Source organism: Thamnophis sirtalis, unplaced genomic scaffold (assembly GCF_051295495.1).
Source record: "Thamnophis sirtalis isolate CommonGarterSnake01/CBP01778 unplaced genomic scaffold, rThaSir2_p1.2 scaffold_4, whole genome shotgun sequence".
In the NCBI taxonomy this organism is placed as follows: domain Eukaryota; kingdom Metazoa; phylum Chordata; class Lepidosauria; order Squamata; family Natricidae; genus Thamnophis; species Thamnophis sirtalis.
In genome coordinates, this window is record NW_028261384.1 from 61152402 (window position 1) to 61172693 (window position 20292).

Consider the following 20292-nt stretch of genomic DNA (forward strand, 5'->3'; position numbering starts at 1 on the left):
TGTTTGCAGCAAAGTTTGACAGGTAACAAAAGCAGAGTGATAGAGGATTAGAAGCAGCCCCTCACCCAAGATTCAATACAGGACAAAAGCCATTAGCTACAATAGGAATTGCCCAACATCCTTTCAGAACACAAGCCCCTTCATTGCATCCCCAGAGCAGTCCAAACTTCAAAGTCACAGAAGCCTGGGAGCTCAGATAAACAATAAACGAGAGGTTGACCAGATTAGCTCAGACAAGCACCTAGGATTTGAATTTCCTCTTTTGCCTAGAGCCAGCTATGATTCCTACATAATCCCTACATGACCCCCATAGGGATCTGATAACAGATTTAATAGAATATTAAAGGACATGTTCTTGCACAGGAACAGGAAGCTCAAATACAAAGCCGAAAAAAGGTATAAAACCCACCCACTCTCAACTCCATTTTCTTAACTGCCCAGAACTGCCCAGAATCACATGTGGTTCTGCTTTCCAATCAGCCTCCAGGCTTTCAGTGTCTTTCTCCTTAGAAAGTGAACTAGATGGATATATTTTCTTTCAACACCCACATGGCCATTCTGATTTTATGACCTTTGTCATCATGATTAAGTGAACCAATGTTTGCTAGCATTAAAGCTGCTGAAAAGTAAAAATGCCAATTTTCAGAAAAACCATCATGGTCACATGATTGCAGAATGCTTAACGTGGCCACAAATGCAAATTCAGGTAGTTGCCAGGACTCAACATTGATTGTCTCAATCAATCCATCAATAACAAGAACCTTGAGAAGAGTCATAGCACCCAGTCAAAAACAGTTGGGTGTCAGCCTCTGCTTTGCTACTGCTTTGGCTGCCATTGAAACGGGGAGGGGGGGCATGGTATTTGGGAGGGGAATCATTGTTGTGCTGGAGGAAGTTTCTAGACACTGAACTGACCACCTTACTGCGCATGTCGAGGAGGAGTGTTTCCCGCGAAGGCCAACGGTCCAGCATTCCATCCTGGTGATGCCTTTCGAAGTTATCTCACACCTGACATTTGGGAGAATTATGATTGGACTGTGCACGGGGATGCCAAGGGGAGGGGAATGAATTATACAATATATTATTCGCTTTTGTGCCTAATTAACCAGACTTAGCTTAGCTTTGCAACTGTTCATTTATAATTAGTAAAAGTACACTTGATTTCAACATCCAGTAGTTTTCTTTCCTGATTACTGAATGAAGAAATGCTGACACTGGGGAAATAGCGAGCTCCGGCGAGCTCCAGGAAAATCCAGCTGGCAAACCGTCGAGAGACAAGTTCCCCAGCAGGTCCAATTCAAAGCTCTCTGGAGATTGGCAGCGGGGGTTGCAGCCGTATACGTATGACTGCTCTGGAGATGGGCATCTGGAACAAGATTTGTGTATGTGTGGAGAAACGGATGGAGTGTTTGATATGAAGGAAGATTGGCCAATGTAAGAGTAAGAGAAACAAATTTTGGAGCTTAAAAATTTTCCGGAGCTAAGCTAGCGTCTAAACATCACTCGGAATACGGAGGACAGAAAGAAAGGAGGGGAAAGCTAATGGTGAGAGAGTACTGAGACCAAGAACAACTTTGTTAATAAATTTGGAATTGGAAAAACCTAAAGCTAAAAAAAAAGGTGGGGGGAGATCAGGAAAATTGGAATATGTACTTTGAACTTTTGGTTCGACTATCGACAAGATTTGACAAATTAGTGATTTGATTACATAAAGAAACAACAAAAGCCACCTACTGGAAAGAGGAGACCTAATATCATCTTGGAACAAAGGAATAGAAGAAGGGTGTGGTCTGTCTTTTTACCTGACTATTTTGTTTACACTGGAAGAAAATATAGAACTTTGGAAAAGGATTGGATTATCTTGGGATCTGATATCAAAGAGAAGAACTAAGGAGGACTAAATTAATTGTGGTAAAATATAAAAATATTAAAAGTGTATTAAATTTGATCACGGAGGGTGAGATGTTAGAGGAGTTGTTGGAAATGCTAAAAAGTGCACGAGCAACATTAAAAGGTAACAAAGAGGTAGAAAAGGAACCAGAAAAATTGTTGAAAGTGGAGACAGGAGGAGAATAGACAATCAACATAAATGAACAAGGAATTAACAAGATAGAAATGGAAAATAAAACTCAATATGGTAAAGGCACAAAAAGAGGGCATCTGAAAAAGAAAGTAGCCAAAAATAAAGAGAGAAATAAAGGGAGATGGAAAAGAGAAACTTGGGGGAAAGATACTCAAAAAAATCTATCAATAAGTGATAGGGAAGATACAGATGAAAAGATATATGACACATAATAAAAAGAAAAAGAGAAAAGAAAATTTAGAAATAGGAGAATAGTAGAATGTAGAAAGAGTAGAAAGAGATTGTTATCAAGGTAAAAATATGTTTTAATTAGAATGTATGGGAATTATATTAAGAACCTTAAAGCTGATAAAAATTGTTATGTTGATTATATGAAACTTGAAATTGGTTCCACCACAAAAGCGCGTAGGACAAAATCGCGCTCGACAAAAGCGCGCTGTGACGTCATCACAGCGCGACGAAAAAGATCGAAAAAATGTAAAAATAAAGCTAAAACCTTCCCCTAACCCCCCCAAACCTAACCCTAAACCTAACCCTAACCCTAACTCTTAACCTAACCCTAAACCTAACCCTAAACCTAACCGTTAAAGTAACGAAAAACGTAACGCTAACCCTTATCCTAACCCTAACGCTAACGCTAACGCTCTAAAGCTAACCCTAACCCTTACCCTTACCCTAACCCTAACCCTAACCCTAACCCTTACCTTTATGTGAATCGGCTTGCTTTAATTTAATTTTTATTAATTTTTATTTGAATTTTTCGATCTTTTTCGTCGCGCTGTGATGACGTCAAAGGCGCGATTTTGTCGATCGCGCTTTTGTCGTCCGCGCTTTTGACGGGTCACGCTTGAAATTTAAAGATTCATATTGTTAATGGAAAACAATATAAAATTTGAAATTTGAAGATTCATATTGTTAATGGAAAATAGATGTAAAAGAAATGATAAATTGTTTATTTTTAAAGAGAAAGAAAAACTATATTGTTTGTACATGTTAAAAACTAGAAATTGGAAAATAGGAGAAGAAAAGTAATACGGCTAAAATGGGAAATAATGGGAATATAATGTAAAATGAATTATGTTTTTTGGTGAGAATGTTAAAGGAGAAATTAAAGGGACACTCTGTTCACAAAAGAATTTTTATTATGTAACAAAAATAAATAAATAAATAATTAAAATAAATACCAAGAACCTCAAGGTACAAACTATAATGGCAAACTATAGTTATAATATATAGAAACCATTTCATCGAACATGTACATTGGAAAAAATGAACATGCCAGTTACAACAAAAAAGTTGTACAATCCTTTCTGTAGTCATTCCAAAGCCCCATCCACAAGTTTTCTTCCCAGATTAACAGATGTAATATAGTAGTTTTATCTTATCTTTTTAAGATAAGACAATATGCGGTTGCTTTTGTTGCATCGGAAACTTTCCTCGGATTTACAGATTATATGATTATAATAACAGCATTATTTGCAAGAGAAACCATCTTTCCTTAACTTGCTTCCTCCACCTCCTTGTACTTATAAGCACCAGGAAGTTTCACAAAATTTAACATTTCGAAATACTGGGCAGAACCAGAGAAATAAGTAAAAGAAAATTGGGTGGAGCTATGTTAAAATCCTTTGGAATAGGCGGAGCCAGGTCACTGCGACTGCGGGCGCGTGGACATGACGTAAATGATCCGAAAGTACCATAGAGACTTGGAACTTATACGTAGAATCAGGAAGTGAGTTGCGGACAACGGTTAGGCAGTATCTGGCGTAGCGTCGTGTCGAGGTAGAAAATTAGTGGGTAGTGGGTGGGAACGAGACGTGAACGAGAAAGGAACGAAGAAGATGGCGTCGTTTATTACCGTGCAACTAAAGAAAACCTCGGAGGTAGATTTGGCAAAGCCTCTTTGCAAGTTCATACAACAGACCTACCCGGGTGGAGAATCTCAGGCCGAACATTGCCGAGCCGCCGAAGAACTCAGTAAGCTGCGCAAGAGCGCGCTCGGGCGCTCGCTCGACAAACACGAGAACTCGCTGGAGACCCTCCTGAGGTGAGGCGCACGGAAGACGGGGGGTGGGTGGGAGGAGGGCACGCAGGTGGGCACGCAGTGAGGCTGCGCGTGGGCCTTGCCTGCTGAGTTGCGAGCAAGTAAACCGAGCCAGCCCCCGAGCGGAGGCGGGCGCCATGCTGTGGCGGCGACAACTGGCCATCACGCTACCAATGGGTGGATGAATGTAGAGGCGACGGCAAACAGCACTCCTATTTGCCTTTAAAAAGAAAAACGACAACGCGAATTACATCGGTTTTGTGTTAGTTGAGTGTGGATTAGTAGCTGAGAGTTAATATAAAGGACCCGACGCTCTACTGCTATCCTTGAGCGTCTTCGTTGGGCATCTTTGAATAGAAGAGACGAACTCATTCCTGGTGCTTTGGCGATCCTTAGGGCAGTAGAAGCAGATGCGGGCAAAGTGATGCGCCCCGTTCTTCTAGGTTACCTTTTCTTCCTCCTGGATTTATTTTGTGACTAATATTTGGGCACAGCCTCCCCCCGCCCCAATAGTGGGCATTCTGGGAACCAGTTCATTCTTAATTCTTCACAGTTGGATTATGTGCATAAGTTGGTTGAAGGATGTATGAGTTCACCAAAAGACGTAAAGATGAATAGAGAACCTGAGTGGCCCTCTTATACTACAGTATAGAGAAAACTGACCAGGAAGTTTATGCGATTGTAGATTTCTTTATGATATTTATGTATATGTGTTCTCCATCTGGGCAAATTTTCTTTATCTTTAATGGTTGTTCGGTGAAATTTTAGATTGTTGTTCTATTTATGCGCTTATCTTGTTTGAAAGCATTCACAAAAGATGTAGTTTCTAGAATTATATGAAGTATATTTAATGAAGTAGAAATTAAATCTGTTTTTGAAATTGTTACTCCAATAAAATTTCTTGAATTGTCACTAATTTGGCAAGTGTTAAGTTTTCCGGATGATGATTTTACAAGGAGGCCAAGTATAATGTTCCTGCAAATGTATAGTATGTATATACATTTCTTTCATGTTCTCATTATACGCTAAATAATTATAACAACAATAGTATTCTAGAGACAATTTGAAGATTATATTTAAATTATAAATGTTTCTCACTGAAAATCTAGGGTAGATTAATATAAACTAGAAAAAATAGCATTTGGTATTACTTAAATTTTCAATATTTCTACTAAATGCCTTTATGAATTACATTGTTATGCACAGATTATTTATATATAATGTATACAAATATTGGTGTCCAGCAGCTACTCATCTAAAAGTCAAACATCTTGTACAGCATACTGGGTTTTGTAAAAAAATCCATTAAACAATATTTCTTACTAAAAATTAATATGTGGGTAGTGTGCAGAAACCTAGACTGGTTCTTATTAAGATGGCCTGAGCATTAACATATTTTCTAATTAACTCAGTTTGTTTGATTATTGATTTATGACACAAAATAGTGGGCATAGGTATTAAACAGCATTTCTGTGCCACTCTGTTCCAAAATATTGTGATTATGAATCAGTGACCCATGCTTAAGACAACCATGATGTCAGCCTCTGGTTTGCTGCTTGCTTTCGGCTGCCATTGAAACGGCGAGGGGGGGGGCATTGTATGTGGGTGGGGAAGTGTCAGAACAGGATTGACTGTAAAATGGAGGTGTTCTCACTATCTACTGCGCATGCTGCAGATAAAGGATTTGCCGCCAAGGCCAACTGTCCGGCATACCAGCCTGATGATGCTTTGTGAAGATGTCTCCCACATGACACCTGTGGGGTGTACTGATTGGACTATGGACTGAGGTTACCAGGGGGAGGGGGTTGGGTCCCATATTGATATCTATGCTTACGCGCGCTTTTGCCTCAGACCTTGCTTTGCCTGGCTACTATATACTCATGACCAGTAAAAGTACTCTTAATTCTGCAAAATGGAGTTGAGTGGTTTCTTTCTTGGTTACTGAGCGAAGCAGTCCTGACATTAAGCAAGGTCACAGATACGCACGGAGCTGATAACTTCCGAGGGGAGTGCACCCAATTCCTACACACACACCCTGGAACATGTCCCAGCAAGGCGGCGACCAGGGGGAGAATGAGGAAAGCCTCATGAAACAATTTGCAGAGGCTTGGAAAAAGAAACATTCAAGTCATGACCCTGGAAAAGAAACGGATCTCCATGGAACAGAGGAGAAGTCTGTAGAAAGATTGCTCTGCCTGAGGGAAGCCGGGGGGGGGAGGGGGCTGAAGGAACTGATCGAAATGATTTAGTCATGACCCCACTGACAACAGCCAAAAACATTCCAAGAGGAGGAGGGGGCCCTCGCAGACGCCGGATGGCTAAAACCTCCCTCAGAGTGTGAAAACCGTGGGACAATCAAAAGACTTATGGTTCTCCCTCAGGCAGCTGTGGAATTACATGCAACAGTTCGGAGACGTATTTTTTATTGAAGAAGCCAAGGTAAGAAAAATGACTATGGCTTTGGGAAGTAAGGCAGCCATTGGGATGGAGGCCCCGCATGATGCTAACCCCCCCCCCCACCGAGAGACTATAAAAGATTTATGGCTGCTCTGAGTAAATACTTTGATGATACGCTCATAGAGCAACAAACAAAAGCCAACAATGAATCCCTTAACCAGGGAAACAAGAACTGGGTAAACAGGGGTTTCCCCCCCCCCCCCAAATTGCAGCTCTGCTATGAACTGGCTGCGGAGATGGGAAGTGATTTAATCCATGACAATTATAGCAAAGATAGTGGGAGAGAGAAGGCCACCCCCCAACCCCCCCAAGGAACTCTAAATGAAAGGAAAAGTGGCAAGCAAACCCAAATTTCTCATCCCAAACTGAGCCCAAGGCCCTCTATTAGAGGGGAGAGGAGGCCAGAGAAACTGCCTGGGGGGAGGAGGGAGACCGCCATTAAGGCAATGGAGGCTCATCCGCAAATCCACCCTGCCCCAGGGGAAGAGGAATCACCATAGGAGGAAAGTGAAACCGAAACTGATGACGATCATCTAGTAAGCTCCTGATTGGGGCCCATGACTATCCTAGTGGAACTTAAAGCACCCTCTACTGGAGCGCAAGAAAAGTTGCTGGCTCTTTTAGATTCGGGTTGCATCGTTAGCCCCGAAGTAGTGGAAAAATTGGGCCTAAGACTAAAAACTTCGAAGGTCCCAATTGGTTTTTGGACGGCTCGATAGCTGGAGGGAGTCCGACCCATTTTGTGACTGAGCCAATAGACATGTGGATGGGAACTCACCAAGAGTCAATAAGTTTTATTGTGGCTCCAGGAATGGATCGGCCTCTTATATTAGGCTTACCCTGGTTGCATAATATAGCAATAGCAATAACACTTAGACTTAAATACCGCTTCATAGGGCTTTCAGCCCTCTCTAAGCGGTTTACAGAGTCAGCATATTGCCTCCAACAACAATCCGGGTCCTCATTTTACCCACCTCGGAAGGATGGAAGGCTGAGTCAACCCTGAGCCGGTGAGATGTGAACAGCCGAACTGCAGAACTGCAGTCAGCTGAAGTAGCCTGCAGTGCTGCATTTAACCACTGTGCCACCTTGGCTCTTATTGATCCTTATTTTGATTATTGATCTTATTGATCCACACATCAATTGGAGGAAAGGGTGGATACGCATCCGATCTGTTACACTCACTGAAGGAGAGGGGGAGGCTCCCAAGCGGAGTAAAGGAGAGGGGGAGGCTCCCAAATGGAGTAACACTGACCTGGGTACTTGAGAGACCGCCTGCTGCCAATTACCTCCACTAGACCGATTAGATCCCACAGATTAGGCCTCCTCCGAATTCCATCCGCCGGCCAGTGTCGACTGGCGACTACCCAGAGGAGAGCCTTCTCTGTGGCCGCTCCGACCCTCTGAAACAAACTCCCTGTGGAGATTCGAACCCTCACCACCAGGCCTTCCGCAAAGCCCTTAAAACCTGGCTGTTCCGACAGGCCTGGGGCTAAAGAGCTGTTGCCCCCGTCTCGAATGATATGACTGTTGTGTGTTTTAAATTTTGCATTGTTATGTGTCATTTTTTTTAAAAAAAATTGTCTGTATCCCCCTTCCCTGGTTTGAGTTGTGAGCCGCCCTGAGTCCCCTTCGGGGGGAAAGGCGGCATATAAATATAATAAACAAACAAACAAACAAACTTAGCAGCCAGGAGGCAAGAAAAAATTGAGGGGGAAGAGAAAATCCCAAAGGAATATTGGGACCTGAAAGATGTTTTCAGTGAGAAGTCATCTGATAAATTACCCTCACATCGTGCCACTGATTGCAGCATTGATATTCTTCCCAGAGTAAAACTTCCAAAACCTCAGATTTATTCAATGCCCCCCTGCGAAATGGATGAATTAAGGAAGTTTATAGACAAAAATTTGCAGAGGGGATTCATTGAGCCTGCTAGACCCCGAGTTGCTGCTCCAGTTTTGTTCAGAGAAAAGAAAGATGGATCCTTTCGCTTATGTGTTAATTACAAGAACCTTAACGCGATCTGTATACAGAACCTCTACCCATTACCGTTAATGAAGGACATGCTGGCCCAGTAGGGTAAAGGAAAATTTTTCATGAAATTAGACCTCTGAGAGGCCTATTACAGGGTCAGAATTAAGGAGGGTGATGAGTGGAAAACTGCGTTCAACTGCCCTCTTGGCTGTTTTCAATTCCAGATACTGCCATTTGGCCTACAGGGGGCACCAGCTGTTTTCATGCAATTAATGACGTTTTGCATTATCACCTCTACAAAAGCGTAATGCTCTATTTTGACGACATCCTTATTTACATGGAAACATGTGAAGAGCATGTAAAACTTGTCCGCTCAGTACTTAAAAAACTCCGGGCAGCGGAACTGTATGCGAAATTGTCTAAGAGTGAATTTCATCAAGAGAAAATTGACTACCTTGGGTATCGCATCTCCCATGATGGCATTGAGATGGACCGAGCAAAGGTCCAAGCAGTCACTGAATGGGCACCCCCCCCCCACTCCTGCAAACAGTTGCAAAGTTTTTTGGGATTTGCGAATTTTTATCGTCAATTTATTCCCTCGTTCGCCAGCATCGCCCTCCCTATTACGAACCTCCTGAAATCAAAGGGGGAGGCCAAACCTAGACCAGGAAAGCCCTTAAATTGGACTATGGAGTGTCAAGCCGCATTTGAAAAACTAAAATGACTGTTTGCAGCTGAACCAGTGTTGAAACACTCAGACATGGATTCGCCATTTGTGGTCCAGGCAGATGCAAGTGAAGTAGCAGTGGGGGCGGTGTTACTACAAGCAAATGCTGATGGAAAACTACAACCTTGCGCTTACACCTCTCAGAAGCTAACTGAGACAGAAAGACGATGGGCTATATGGGAAAAGGAGGCTTTTGCAGTCAGGTGGGCTTTAATGACCTGGCGACATTTCTTGGAGGGGGCTAAACACCCTTTTGAGGTGTGGACTGTTCATAAGAACTTGGAGGCATTAAAAACTCCCCGAAAATTATCCCCCAAACAGATGAGATGGGCACAACACTTTAACAGGTTTGATTTCACTTTAAAGTATATCCCAGGAGGGAAGAACTTTATGGCAGATGCTGTTTCCAGACTCCCCCAATACAACAGCTCAAAGCTTAGCGTGGTTCACCAAGTCATCCCAGCGAAGAATCTTGCTGCTCTGGTGGTCACTAGAAGCCAGAGCAGCTCTAATTTTGAGGACACAAAAGGACCTCGTCTCCAAACTTAAGGAGGGCCTTGATTCCGATGAGTGGTTTAAACAGCATTCCAATGAGTATACCATGAAAGACGGTCTACCTTGGATAGGAGCTAAATTGTATGTTCCTGCTGCCATTAGAACTTTGGTTCTACATCGGGCCCATGACTCATGCATGGCATGCCATTTTGGATTTGTGAAAACTCTGCATCTCATTAAAAGACAATTTTGGTGGCCGTCATTGAAGAAGGACATTGAATCTTATGTTGCCAGTTACCCCACATGTACTGCTGCGAAGGGCCCACCAAGGAAACCCCAGGGCCTGCTCCAGGGCATGGCCCGTTTGGAGGCACCGTGGAAAGAAATATCTATGGATTTCATTGTTGAATTACCTGAAAGTCAAGGAAATACTGTGATTTGGGTCATTACAGACTTGTTTTCCAAACAAGTTCATTTTGTTCCATGTTCCTAAATCCTTAGCTAAATTGTTTATTACATATGTATATTACCTGCATGGTGTACCAGACCGCATTATCTCTGATAGGGGGGTACAATTCACCTCTTTATTTTGGAAGGAGTTTTTGAAGTTGATTGGCTCCGCCCAGGGGCTAAGCTCCGCCCACCATCTGCAGACTAACGGAGCTTGTGAAAGGACTAATTCTGTTTTGGAACAGTACCTCCGGTGTTTCATTAATTATCAGCAAGTTAATTGGGTTGAGTTGTTACCTCATGCTGAAGTGGCCTATAACAACTCGGTGCACAGCAGTACGGGTTTTACGCCATTTAAAGTAGTGTTTGACCATGATTTTGTACCTATTCCGGAGGTACCACGAGAAAAGCCACAAGTCCTGTCTCTGTCAGAATGGAGTGACCAACTCCGCAAAATCTGGCCTTTGGCATACAAGGCATTGGATGCTGCTTATAGAGCACACAAGAAACAGGCTGACAAGAAGAAGACTAAGCAAAGGGAATACAAGGTTGGAGACCATATGTTTTTGTCTACCAAATTTCTCCAAACCACCCAGAAGTCTAAGAAACTGGGTCCTAAGTACGTCGGTCCGTTTCCTATTGTAAAGATTATTAACCCTGTATCGGTGTGACTGGAACTGCTAAAATACCTTAACCGTGTTTACCCAGTGTTTCATGTCAACCTTTTGAAGCCAGAACACACTTCCTCTCTGCGAGTTCCTCGACCTGCACCACCTGGCCCTCTTCTCATTGAGGGAGAGCAACATTTTGAGGTTAAGGACATTTTGGACTCTCGGAAACATAGAAATCGGATTCAATATCTCGTTTTCTGGAAGCATTTTCCACGCTCTCATGCTGAATGGGTCGATAAGTCCTACGTGAGGGCTCCTTGAGTTTTGCGAAAATTCTACTCTGCCTACCCCGACAAGCCTTGACCTGGATTGGCGTGAACATTTTCACCTTTCCTTGTTCCTGTTTTATGTTGTTTGTATGTTTGTTCGTTTTCTGCAGGGATGATTTCCTTTCCTGACGGAGGGCCGGATGTCAGCCTCTGTTTTGCTGCTTGCTTTCGGCTGCCATTGAAACGGCGAGGGGGGGCATTGTATGTGGGTGGGGAAGTGTCAGCACAGCCTCTATATTTGGTATAACGGCTTGCTAGTTCTTGCGATTAGACTTCCAGGGTGTCTTAACTTGACATCCACATAGTAATTCTCAGGTCTGGATAAGAAGAGCTTTTGTGCCTTGTATTGCCTTTATGTTACAGTCAAAAAGTGAAATAATTTCTGTAATAGCACTTCCTGGTTGTATTCCATATAGATTCATATTTCTCTCTCTTTTTCTCCCTTGGTGGATAAACTTGGTGGACAAAATCAAGCTTCATTTTTTAAAAGTGCTTTTTAAAGAAAATACGTATTATTGAGCTGTTCAAACCATGATGTTGCAAATTAGTTAAGAAATGTTTTCTGAAATGAAATACAATATTTTGATGGCCTAAAGACTGATATGGGTTGCTATGAATTAAGAATATTTTGCCTAAAACATTTCAGATCAGAAAAAGTTCAAATTATTAAAAATGACAATAAGATTTTAAGAAAAAATACATTTTCATAAAAATAGCCTGAAAGCTGCAATTAAATACCAGAAAGATAAAACACATATGACCCCAAGTATGCCTGACTTTTTGCCTAAACGTTGTTGCAGTTGTTAAATGAGGTGCCCCTATGACTGCTTGCTCAGTGATTGCACTTCCACCTTCCCAGTTGCAGTTGCTAAGTGATCACAGAGGTCATTAAGAGGCTAGATTGAAAGAGCTGTCTTCTGAAAGTGGACGGGCAGCATTCCCTTGTGAATAGAAGGGAATTCCTAGTCTCTGCTGGAAAATCAAAACTCAGATCCCAAAGATCTGACCTTTCTTTCTTTAACCCAGCATGGCTGTTCTGTTTCACATATGGAGACGAGAACTGCTACACTGTGCCAGAGAAAGAAAGCTGAAATCCTTTCTCCCATGGACGGTGCCAGTTCCCTCTATATGCAAAAGGTTACAAATGCCATGGTGAAAATGAGCCATACTAAAATCCTGCTTGGTTTTCATAAAGGACTTTTTAAGTCAGCAGCAGGCTGTCATTCTGCTTTCCAAGAAACTGGCTGAAAAAGATGTGTCCCAAAATGGGTCTCAACAACCTTTTTCAGCCTGATCTCAAGAACCAGAAGGATTTCTGCAGTAGTGATATGTTTTTCCTGCAAACTTCACTATACACTTTCTGAGGTTCACATGATTGTGGAATCTTGACATCCCATTGTAAAGATGAACAGATTGCCAAGAGGCCAGATTGCATTTGTGTGATTACGAGGTATGCTGCAATGATTGTAACTTTGGATACTGGTTGTAAGTCCTTTAATTCAGCACCATCCTAATTTTGAACAGTTGCTGAATGAATTATTGTTAAGCGAGGATTAGTACAATGAAGGCAAATATACGTGCCCCACGATAATGTTGCAGGATCCAATCTGGGTCAGTCAGAGATTTTGTCTTCTAAGCTTTCGAACTCATGCTGAAGCCCATCTTCAGGGAACTTCTCTCTAGCACAGTGTGCTATATTCTGTGTATGGTATTTATAGTACCTATTGTAAGTGGATTCTTAGATGTTGATTGGAGTGTATTAATGAATACTTTTTAAGTCATTAGCTGTCATTTGCTTGTGCTTCTAAGTACTTGTGATAGGCTCATCAGCACTCCTGTTGACTGATGAGGACCTGTTTCCCAGGTTCAATCTCATTGGCTTAGAGGTGGGGGGTACTTCCAATGTAAACTACTGAATCCCTGCATGAATTGCCAATGACTATGTAGGATAGATGGGAAGGTAGATTGCAGCTACTAAGATTTTTGGACAAGCAGGCATAAAAACAGCCAGGAAAGTGATTGAAGTCTGGGAAACACGCCCCTCATCGGCCAACAGGAATGTTGATTTACCACCAGACAGTCAACTACTTAGAAGATGAGAGCTGGGTAGCAAAAGCAAATAGCAATGGAAATTTTGGACTCCGTTACGGTTGTGGTTGACAGCTAGTGATTTAAAAGCCAGCCATTGACTTACCCCAATCAATATCTAAAAAGCCACTTACAACAGGCACTATAAATACCACACACAGAACAGCACACACATTGCTCAAGAGAAGTTCCCTGAAGATGGGCTCCAGCATGAGTTTGAAAACTTAGAAGACAAAACCTCTGGTCCAGGTGCCTGACCCAGATTGGATCATGTAACATAGCACAATATCAAAAATAGAATTTTAAAAAACTTAACACAGATTCCAGGCTTTGCATATTACTTATTTCTGCAGAAAGAAAATGTCCTGAAGTGAATGTGTCTCTTTTTAAAATTCCTGAACTTTTCCAGGTTTTTGGAGATTCCAAACTTTAATCAGAAGCTAAAATAATGAAAATCCCATTCTTTACTCAACCTTTTTCTATGAACTATGCTCGCTATGTTTTAAAAAGACAAAATCTTTAGTAAAATAGATTTTTAAATTTCACTCAGTAACCAATCCATAAAACATATTACATACTTAAAATACATACTAATTAATTAGATATTGCTGTACATTGTACATAAAAATGGCTACACAACATCTTTTCTATATGTATGTATATGTACATACATATATTAAGTGTATATATACACATACATACATGTATGTACATATACATATATATAGAAAATATTTTTTATATGCATACTTTGTATATTTGTACATACGGGAGGGGCGGGGAGGAAAGGAAGGTCAAACTATGTGTTCATATAGAGATAGCCATCTCATTCATGGGTTTGTGGATTCCAAATCTGCTACATTTGCAACAATATATACATTTATGGTGGTATTTGTTTATTTCAGATACTATGATCAACTGTGTTCCATTGAACCAAAATTTCCATTTTCTGAAAACCAGGTGATGTATTAAAGCTTTTAAATATTGTTTTGAAATGCAATATAATGTGTAAGAGAGCAGCTGACTTTGGAATAAAAAGTTGCTTTTGAATGAATTCTACACTTTTAAGTCATACTTTTCTAATTAAATAAGTGAGGCCGTGAAAACATCAGCCTTGGACAAGCATCTATTATACAGTGTGAGTACTCTTTTGGATCACAAGGATACATATCAACCACAGTTTTAGAATATGTTAGTTTCCCAAGAAAATTTCAGTATGTACTTAACTCTACAAAAATTAAGAATAGTTCAATTAATTGAATTGCATAAATGTGTATTGTTTTAAAACAAAGACTCTACACCCAATTCTGGTTATAACAATAAAATAATTGATGTAAAAGGAACTTCAAATATACCCATTTCTTTACCATACATCAAATTTTCTCATAAAACTTCCTTGTATCTGTATGTATTATCAGATAATGATAAGGTGCAGCTTTTTACTGTTTTTGACATTTGTATTTCTGCTTAAGGAAAGTTTTTGGAACATTTACATCTATCTTAAGGCTAGAAATTAATTTACTGTTTTTATTTATATTTTTAGATCTGTGTAACTTTTACCTGGAAAGATGCCTTTGACAAGGGGTCACTGTTTGGCGGATCTGTTAAACTTGGTAATTACAGAATTCAAAATATATGAAATCTAATCTTCTCATAAGTATTCTAACTTACCATATTTTTAAAGAATTGCTTATTTATTTATTACATTTCAACACAATTCATCTCACTGATGTGACTCTAATTTAAAAGTCACTTTAACTGATTCTGCGGAAGAGACATGTGTCTTCCTTCATGAATTTGAGCATAATTTTTGTTTTTATCCTTAGAAACAAGCAGAATGGAATAATATACTTGCTTACTAAAAGATTGCTTAGTTTTAATAAAATTTTCATTGGAATGATACATATGAAATTGGTTTGTGCTAAGAAAACTACTTTCTATTGATTTTGCAAATATATTCTTCATCTTCACAACCCTAGAGGTTTTAAGTTGTTGAGGCACCTTGAGGCTACCTAACTGTGTAAATATTGTAGATCCTATCAGGTTTTTTTTTTCATTACCTACTTTCTATGCTTTATCAGTTGAAAGAAACTAGAATCAAGCCAGAACCAGAATTGAACCACATTATCATTTTGTATTTTGATAGTCAGATTGGCATTCTTATTCCATTAGACATATATCCCAAAAGCAAACATATAAATATTGAATGTTTATAAAGAATGTACTTGTTTCCCCAAAAATACAACCTACTCGGAAAGTAAGCCCTAGCTTGATTTAAGTCCTACTCCCAAAATAAACCCTAATTAAGACCCCACCCTCTCCAGGGTGCACAAGTTAAGTTAGGGTGGGGATGGGAGGAGGTGGAGCTGCCCTACTACTTACCTTCCAATAATTGCAGCCATACCTTGGCCCAGCAATTTCTGGAACTGATTAAGAAATCCAAGTATGCAAACACAGATAGTCCTTGAGTTACGAATATAATGGAGCCTGCCCATTCCATTTGTAACCTGACAATTCATGGGAGTGAATCTCATATCTTGAATGAGATTACTCCCTCATTTCGCGAAGGCATTCACTAATCAAATGTGAGGCTCGTTAAGTGCACATAGGGTATTTCAGGGTGTGGAAGGCCTTGGGTGGCCTTCTGATAGAATAGGCCAGTGGTCCCCAACCTTTTTATCGCCACGGACCAGTCAGCCTTTGATAATTTTACCGTGGCCCGCTGAGCGCGCGCAGGGGTGGGGGGGCGTTGTTTGCGATGACACATTGATTGTTTATATATCAGATTGTTTTGATTAAACAACTTTTATTTTATTGTATTTAAACATGCCTTACAAAATAAAATACAATTACATAAATATAAAGTGCTTTAATATGCCCCCCCCCCCGGACAGACTTATGTTCCTCAAAGACCATCCTGAACCCTCAACCCGGACCAACCTTTCTGCCCGCCCTCCCCCTCCCCACCACATTCGGTGGGCAAAGAACAGAGCGCGCGCGCGAATGCCGTGGAGAGAGAGAAAATAAATATATATATAAATATATAACTGTTTGGGAGTAAAAGCGGGGAGGCGCACCCGGCCGGGGGGGGGGGAGGAGGAAGGAGGGTGGGAAGGAAGCTGGCAAGCGAAGAACAGAAAGTAATTAGCAAGGATTAAAACGACCTGCCGGAAAAAGGAGAGGGGGGAAAAAAAACACCAGATCTGAGGCTAGTGCAGCCTCCACCGGAGGGGCTGCAGAAACACACACCGCCAGTCCTGTCCTTCCTTTCCAACCAGTCTCTCTCCGCGCGCGCGCATACACACACACACACACCACACAAACACCCACCCACCGGCAGATATGCACGCACACACACTTTTTTTTTTGCAATTGGCAGAACTACGGTTTTCTTTCTTTAAAAAAAAATAATTAAATGGAGGTGGGGGGTGTGTGGAGAGAAGGGGAGAGAAGCGGACACATAAAACCGAGCCGCACTCGTGAACCACAGCATGCATCTGGGTGACAAAATTGCAGGGAGAAAGCAGGAAAAGCCGAGGAGAGAGCAAAAAAAGAAAAGAGCCAGACCAAGCGCGGCAGGGCGGGAAGGAAGGCGATGATGATTGGGGGAGGTTTGAAAAAGCAGATCCAAGCGCAAAAGTTACTGAGTCATTTCAGCGGCGGCCGGAACAGTTTTCTTGACTCCCTCCCTCTCTCCCTCTCTCTCTCCTCTCTCACTCTCTCTTTCCCTGGCGATGGATCGGTGCGAGAGGGGGGGAGAGAGAAGGGAGGAGACGGGGAGGGAGGGAGGGAGAGAGAGCCGAGGATGAGACCAAAGGTGGGGGGAGAGAAATGCATTTAAGAGGAGCGGATTTAAAAGAGCGATCATGGCCCCTGGCCGCTGCGTGGCCCGGTGCCAGGTACTCCACGGCCCGGCACCGGTCCGCGGACCGGGGGTTGGGGACCACTGGAATAGGCTATCTGCCTAAGGCCACCCGAGGCCTCCCTGACCCATTGAAATACCTCATGCTCTCCAAATTGCTTCCCCCATGGAGCATACTACATTGGGTCACTTACCCTGTGAAGATCTAGCAAGCAGTCTCCTCTCCAGCCTTGTGTGCCCCGCCAATGCTCTGCTTGGCCCTCTGCGGGCCTTCCCTGGCCCATTGCAGGCAAAATGGAGCATCTGAGGCATGGATCCCTGGAGGCTCCATTTTGGCCTGCAACAGGTTGTGCTGTTGCAAGATTTGTAGTTTTGGGTCTTGTTCATAAACGCTAGGGCATTGATGGTTAATCTTTTTCCCATTATGTGCCAAAAGTGGAGGGAGCGCAGGGGGGGGTTGTCATGCATGGGTGTGTCCACACCCATAATTCTATGCGGATGATCCCCTACACACATGCACGTGCGACCTCCCCCTATGCACATGCATGCACGATTTCCACCACCCCCGCTTTTGGCCCTCTATGGATTCGTTTTTCGCCTTCCCCAGGCTCCAGAGGCTTCCTGAAGCCTCCGGAGAGTGAAAAACAGCCCTATGGGCAACATGGAAGTTTGGGAATGGCTGAAAATGAAGGCTGATGTCAGCTGACAGGGCAACGCCTCACATGCCCTAACAAATGGCACGCACGCCATAGGTTTGCCATCACGGACTAGGGGGTGCTGGTCGCATAACTTTGAACTTTTGCTAAGGGAACTCTTGTAACCCGGGATTACAGACTCCTTGCTCTGAACTACAACTTTATCAGTGAAGGCTTTCACTTGGTTTGGAAAACTCCAAAATCTGCTGGAGAGATTATGTTTTGATCCCTTTTTGGGGAACTATTACATAAAGTGATTGTGGCCAATACCACAATTTCCTTGATCTGGAATTCTGAAGAGCCAATCTATTCTCTGGCTCCTTATTTTGCTGTGGTTGTCAGCTCCACTTCATTATTTTTCAAGAAATCAAGCTAGTTGTGTTTACCCAGAACCCATAAAGGCAAATAACACAATGATATGAATGCAATGACAATTATTTAAATTTTTTCATCTCAAATCATAAAAGTTTTATTAGCAACTAGATCACCTGGAAATCAACTAATATTAATTTTGATTTTGTTAAAAAAAGAATTGTGTATAACTTATTTAATGAATTCCATAGATCTGCAGATTCATTGATGTATGCTTATTATTGTTTTTACTTTTATTAATTACTACAGGCTCCATTACTGTTTATAGATAAGAATGTTGATTTGTATGCACTTTGTTTCAGCTTTGGCAAGTTTAAGCTATGAGAAAATATGTGTATTATTTAATTGTGGAGCATTGGCCAGTCAAATAGCATCAGAACAGAATCTTGAGAGTGATGAAGGGATGAAAGCTGCTGCTAAATTTTATCAGGTATTCTTCTCTATGGTTAACAAATTATTAGAATTTGGAAGTTGCTTTGTTTAAACATTAGGAATATATCTTTAAAAGATCAGTACCATGTTTTCATCAAAATACGACTATCCTGAAAGTAAGTCTTCCACTGATTGTTTTTTGGGGGGACTACCTCAAAACTAAGCCCTAGTGAAGAAGGTGGGTGTGGCCAGCCCAGGAGGTAATCTTCCCTTCCCCGGTCACCTTGATCCTTAACCACGGCCCATGGGTCAACTGACCCAGCAAGGGCTCCAAGTTCTGTCTCTCCGGGTGCCTGGAGATGTTTCCAGCGATGAGGCAGAAAGCCATGTGGCCTGTTGGAATTGACTCCCCCTCCTCCCCACCTCTGCTCAGCTGCTGCTGCTTGAAAAAAGGACAAAAAGGCAGGCAATTCTGAAAGATTGTGGGATGCATCTGCTTATGGTAGAAGCAAAGTGAAGTCTGTCCCTTTCAAGCAATTAAATGTCTGTGTGTGTGTGAGAGAGAGAGAGAGAGAAAGAGAGAGAGAGAGAATGGAGGGGAGTAAGAAGAATTGCAGGCAACGCTGTTTGAAAGGGTTCCCCCCCTGCTCTTGATGAGCTAGAGGCACCGCACATGCATGGTCACCTCACGGTAAGAGAAGAGTGTGTTGGAGCCCAAATACTGAGCCTTGCCAGCCTCGGAAACCAGGCTGCCCAAATCCCCAGGTTTTTTTGCAACTCGAGCAAACCACACAGCTGTCTGTCCCCAAGTAGCGTGGAGGCTTTGGAAGTATAGGCAGAAAAAGGAGTACAAGCAGGAAAAAACCCCTCCCAATTTTCCTGCCAATCACTGAAAAGGCTCCCCACTCCCCCAAGTCTTCAGCCTATGCCAGGATTACAACACTGAAGGCTGCCTTTTCTTAAGCTCAGCACAGATTAAGAAAAGGAGGACAGGCAGGAAAAATCCCCTCCCCATTTTCCTGCTGATCACCAAAAAGGTTCCATCCTGAGCTTTCAGCGTTGCAATCCTGCAATACCGCCACCTTCCTGGCACTGCTCTGGGGCTTGCACAGCGCCGGGGGCGGGGAGGCCATCAAAAGAGGCCTGTGCAACTCATGCCTGCGTCCACCTTGCCTTTGCCAGGGCAGCAAGCGTTAGAAGGGTGCTGCCTTTAGCTGGGTAGTCCCAAGCATTGTCCCGAAGCCTCCCTGCTGCTTGGTTTGGGGTGGATGGTTAGGCGCCTTGCTCGAGTTGCAAACAACCCAGGGATTTGGGTGTCCTTTACATGGCCTGCAAGATCCCTGGTTTCTGAAGTTGGCGAGGCTCATCGTTTTGGCTCCGGCACACACTTCTCTTCCTGGGCGGCTGCTGCATGTGCGTGGAGCCTCCAGTTCAACGAGTCTTCTTGCTGATCTCAGCTGGTGGCAGCTGTGGCCAGATCCTGGCTGCCAATGCTGTGGGCAAGAATCGACCGTGTCGCTTCTGCTGCATGGCCACACAGATGTAGCCTGCCTCACATGGGAGAGGAGGTACTACGAGGGAGCCCATCGTATTAGCCAGGTGGGGGTTGCCTACGGAGGTGCCAGGCCTCGGGGTGCCACCCTGAGCAGATGCCGAGCTGAAGGCTGGGGAGGGTAAGTTCCCTTACCTGGTTGTCTGCCCTCCACCGTTTCTCAACATTGTGTTTGTGTGTG

At 42.6% G+C, this 20292-nt stretch overlaps 1 protein-coding gene across 3 annotated transcripts in view; it reads left to right on the forward strand.

The window, feature by feature from the left end:
• Positions 1 to 3813: 3813 nt before the first annotated feature.
• PDCD6IP (programmed cell death 6 interacting protein) overlaps positions 3814 to 20292 on the forward strand; it is a 70568-nt gene continuing 54089 nt past the window's right edge. For 2 of the 3 annotated variants that reach the window (XM_087713015.1, XM_087713016.1), the window contains exons 1-4: positions 3818 to 4130; positions 14164 to 14218; positions 14802 to 14871; positions 18490 to 18617. In XM_087713015.1, the coding sequence (XP_087569141.1) occupies positions 3925 to 4130; positions 14164 to 14218; positions 14802 to 14871; positions 18490 to 18617 (459 nt within the window). In that variant the 5' untranslated portion in view covers positions 3818 to 3924. Of the gene's footprint in view, positions 4131 to 14163; positions 14219 to 14801; positions 14872 to 18489; positions 18618 to 20292 lie in introns of all 3 variants that reach the window. The other variant, XR_015696383.1, reaches the window with a different exon arrangement.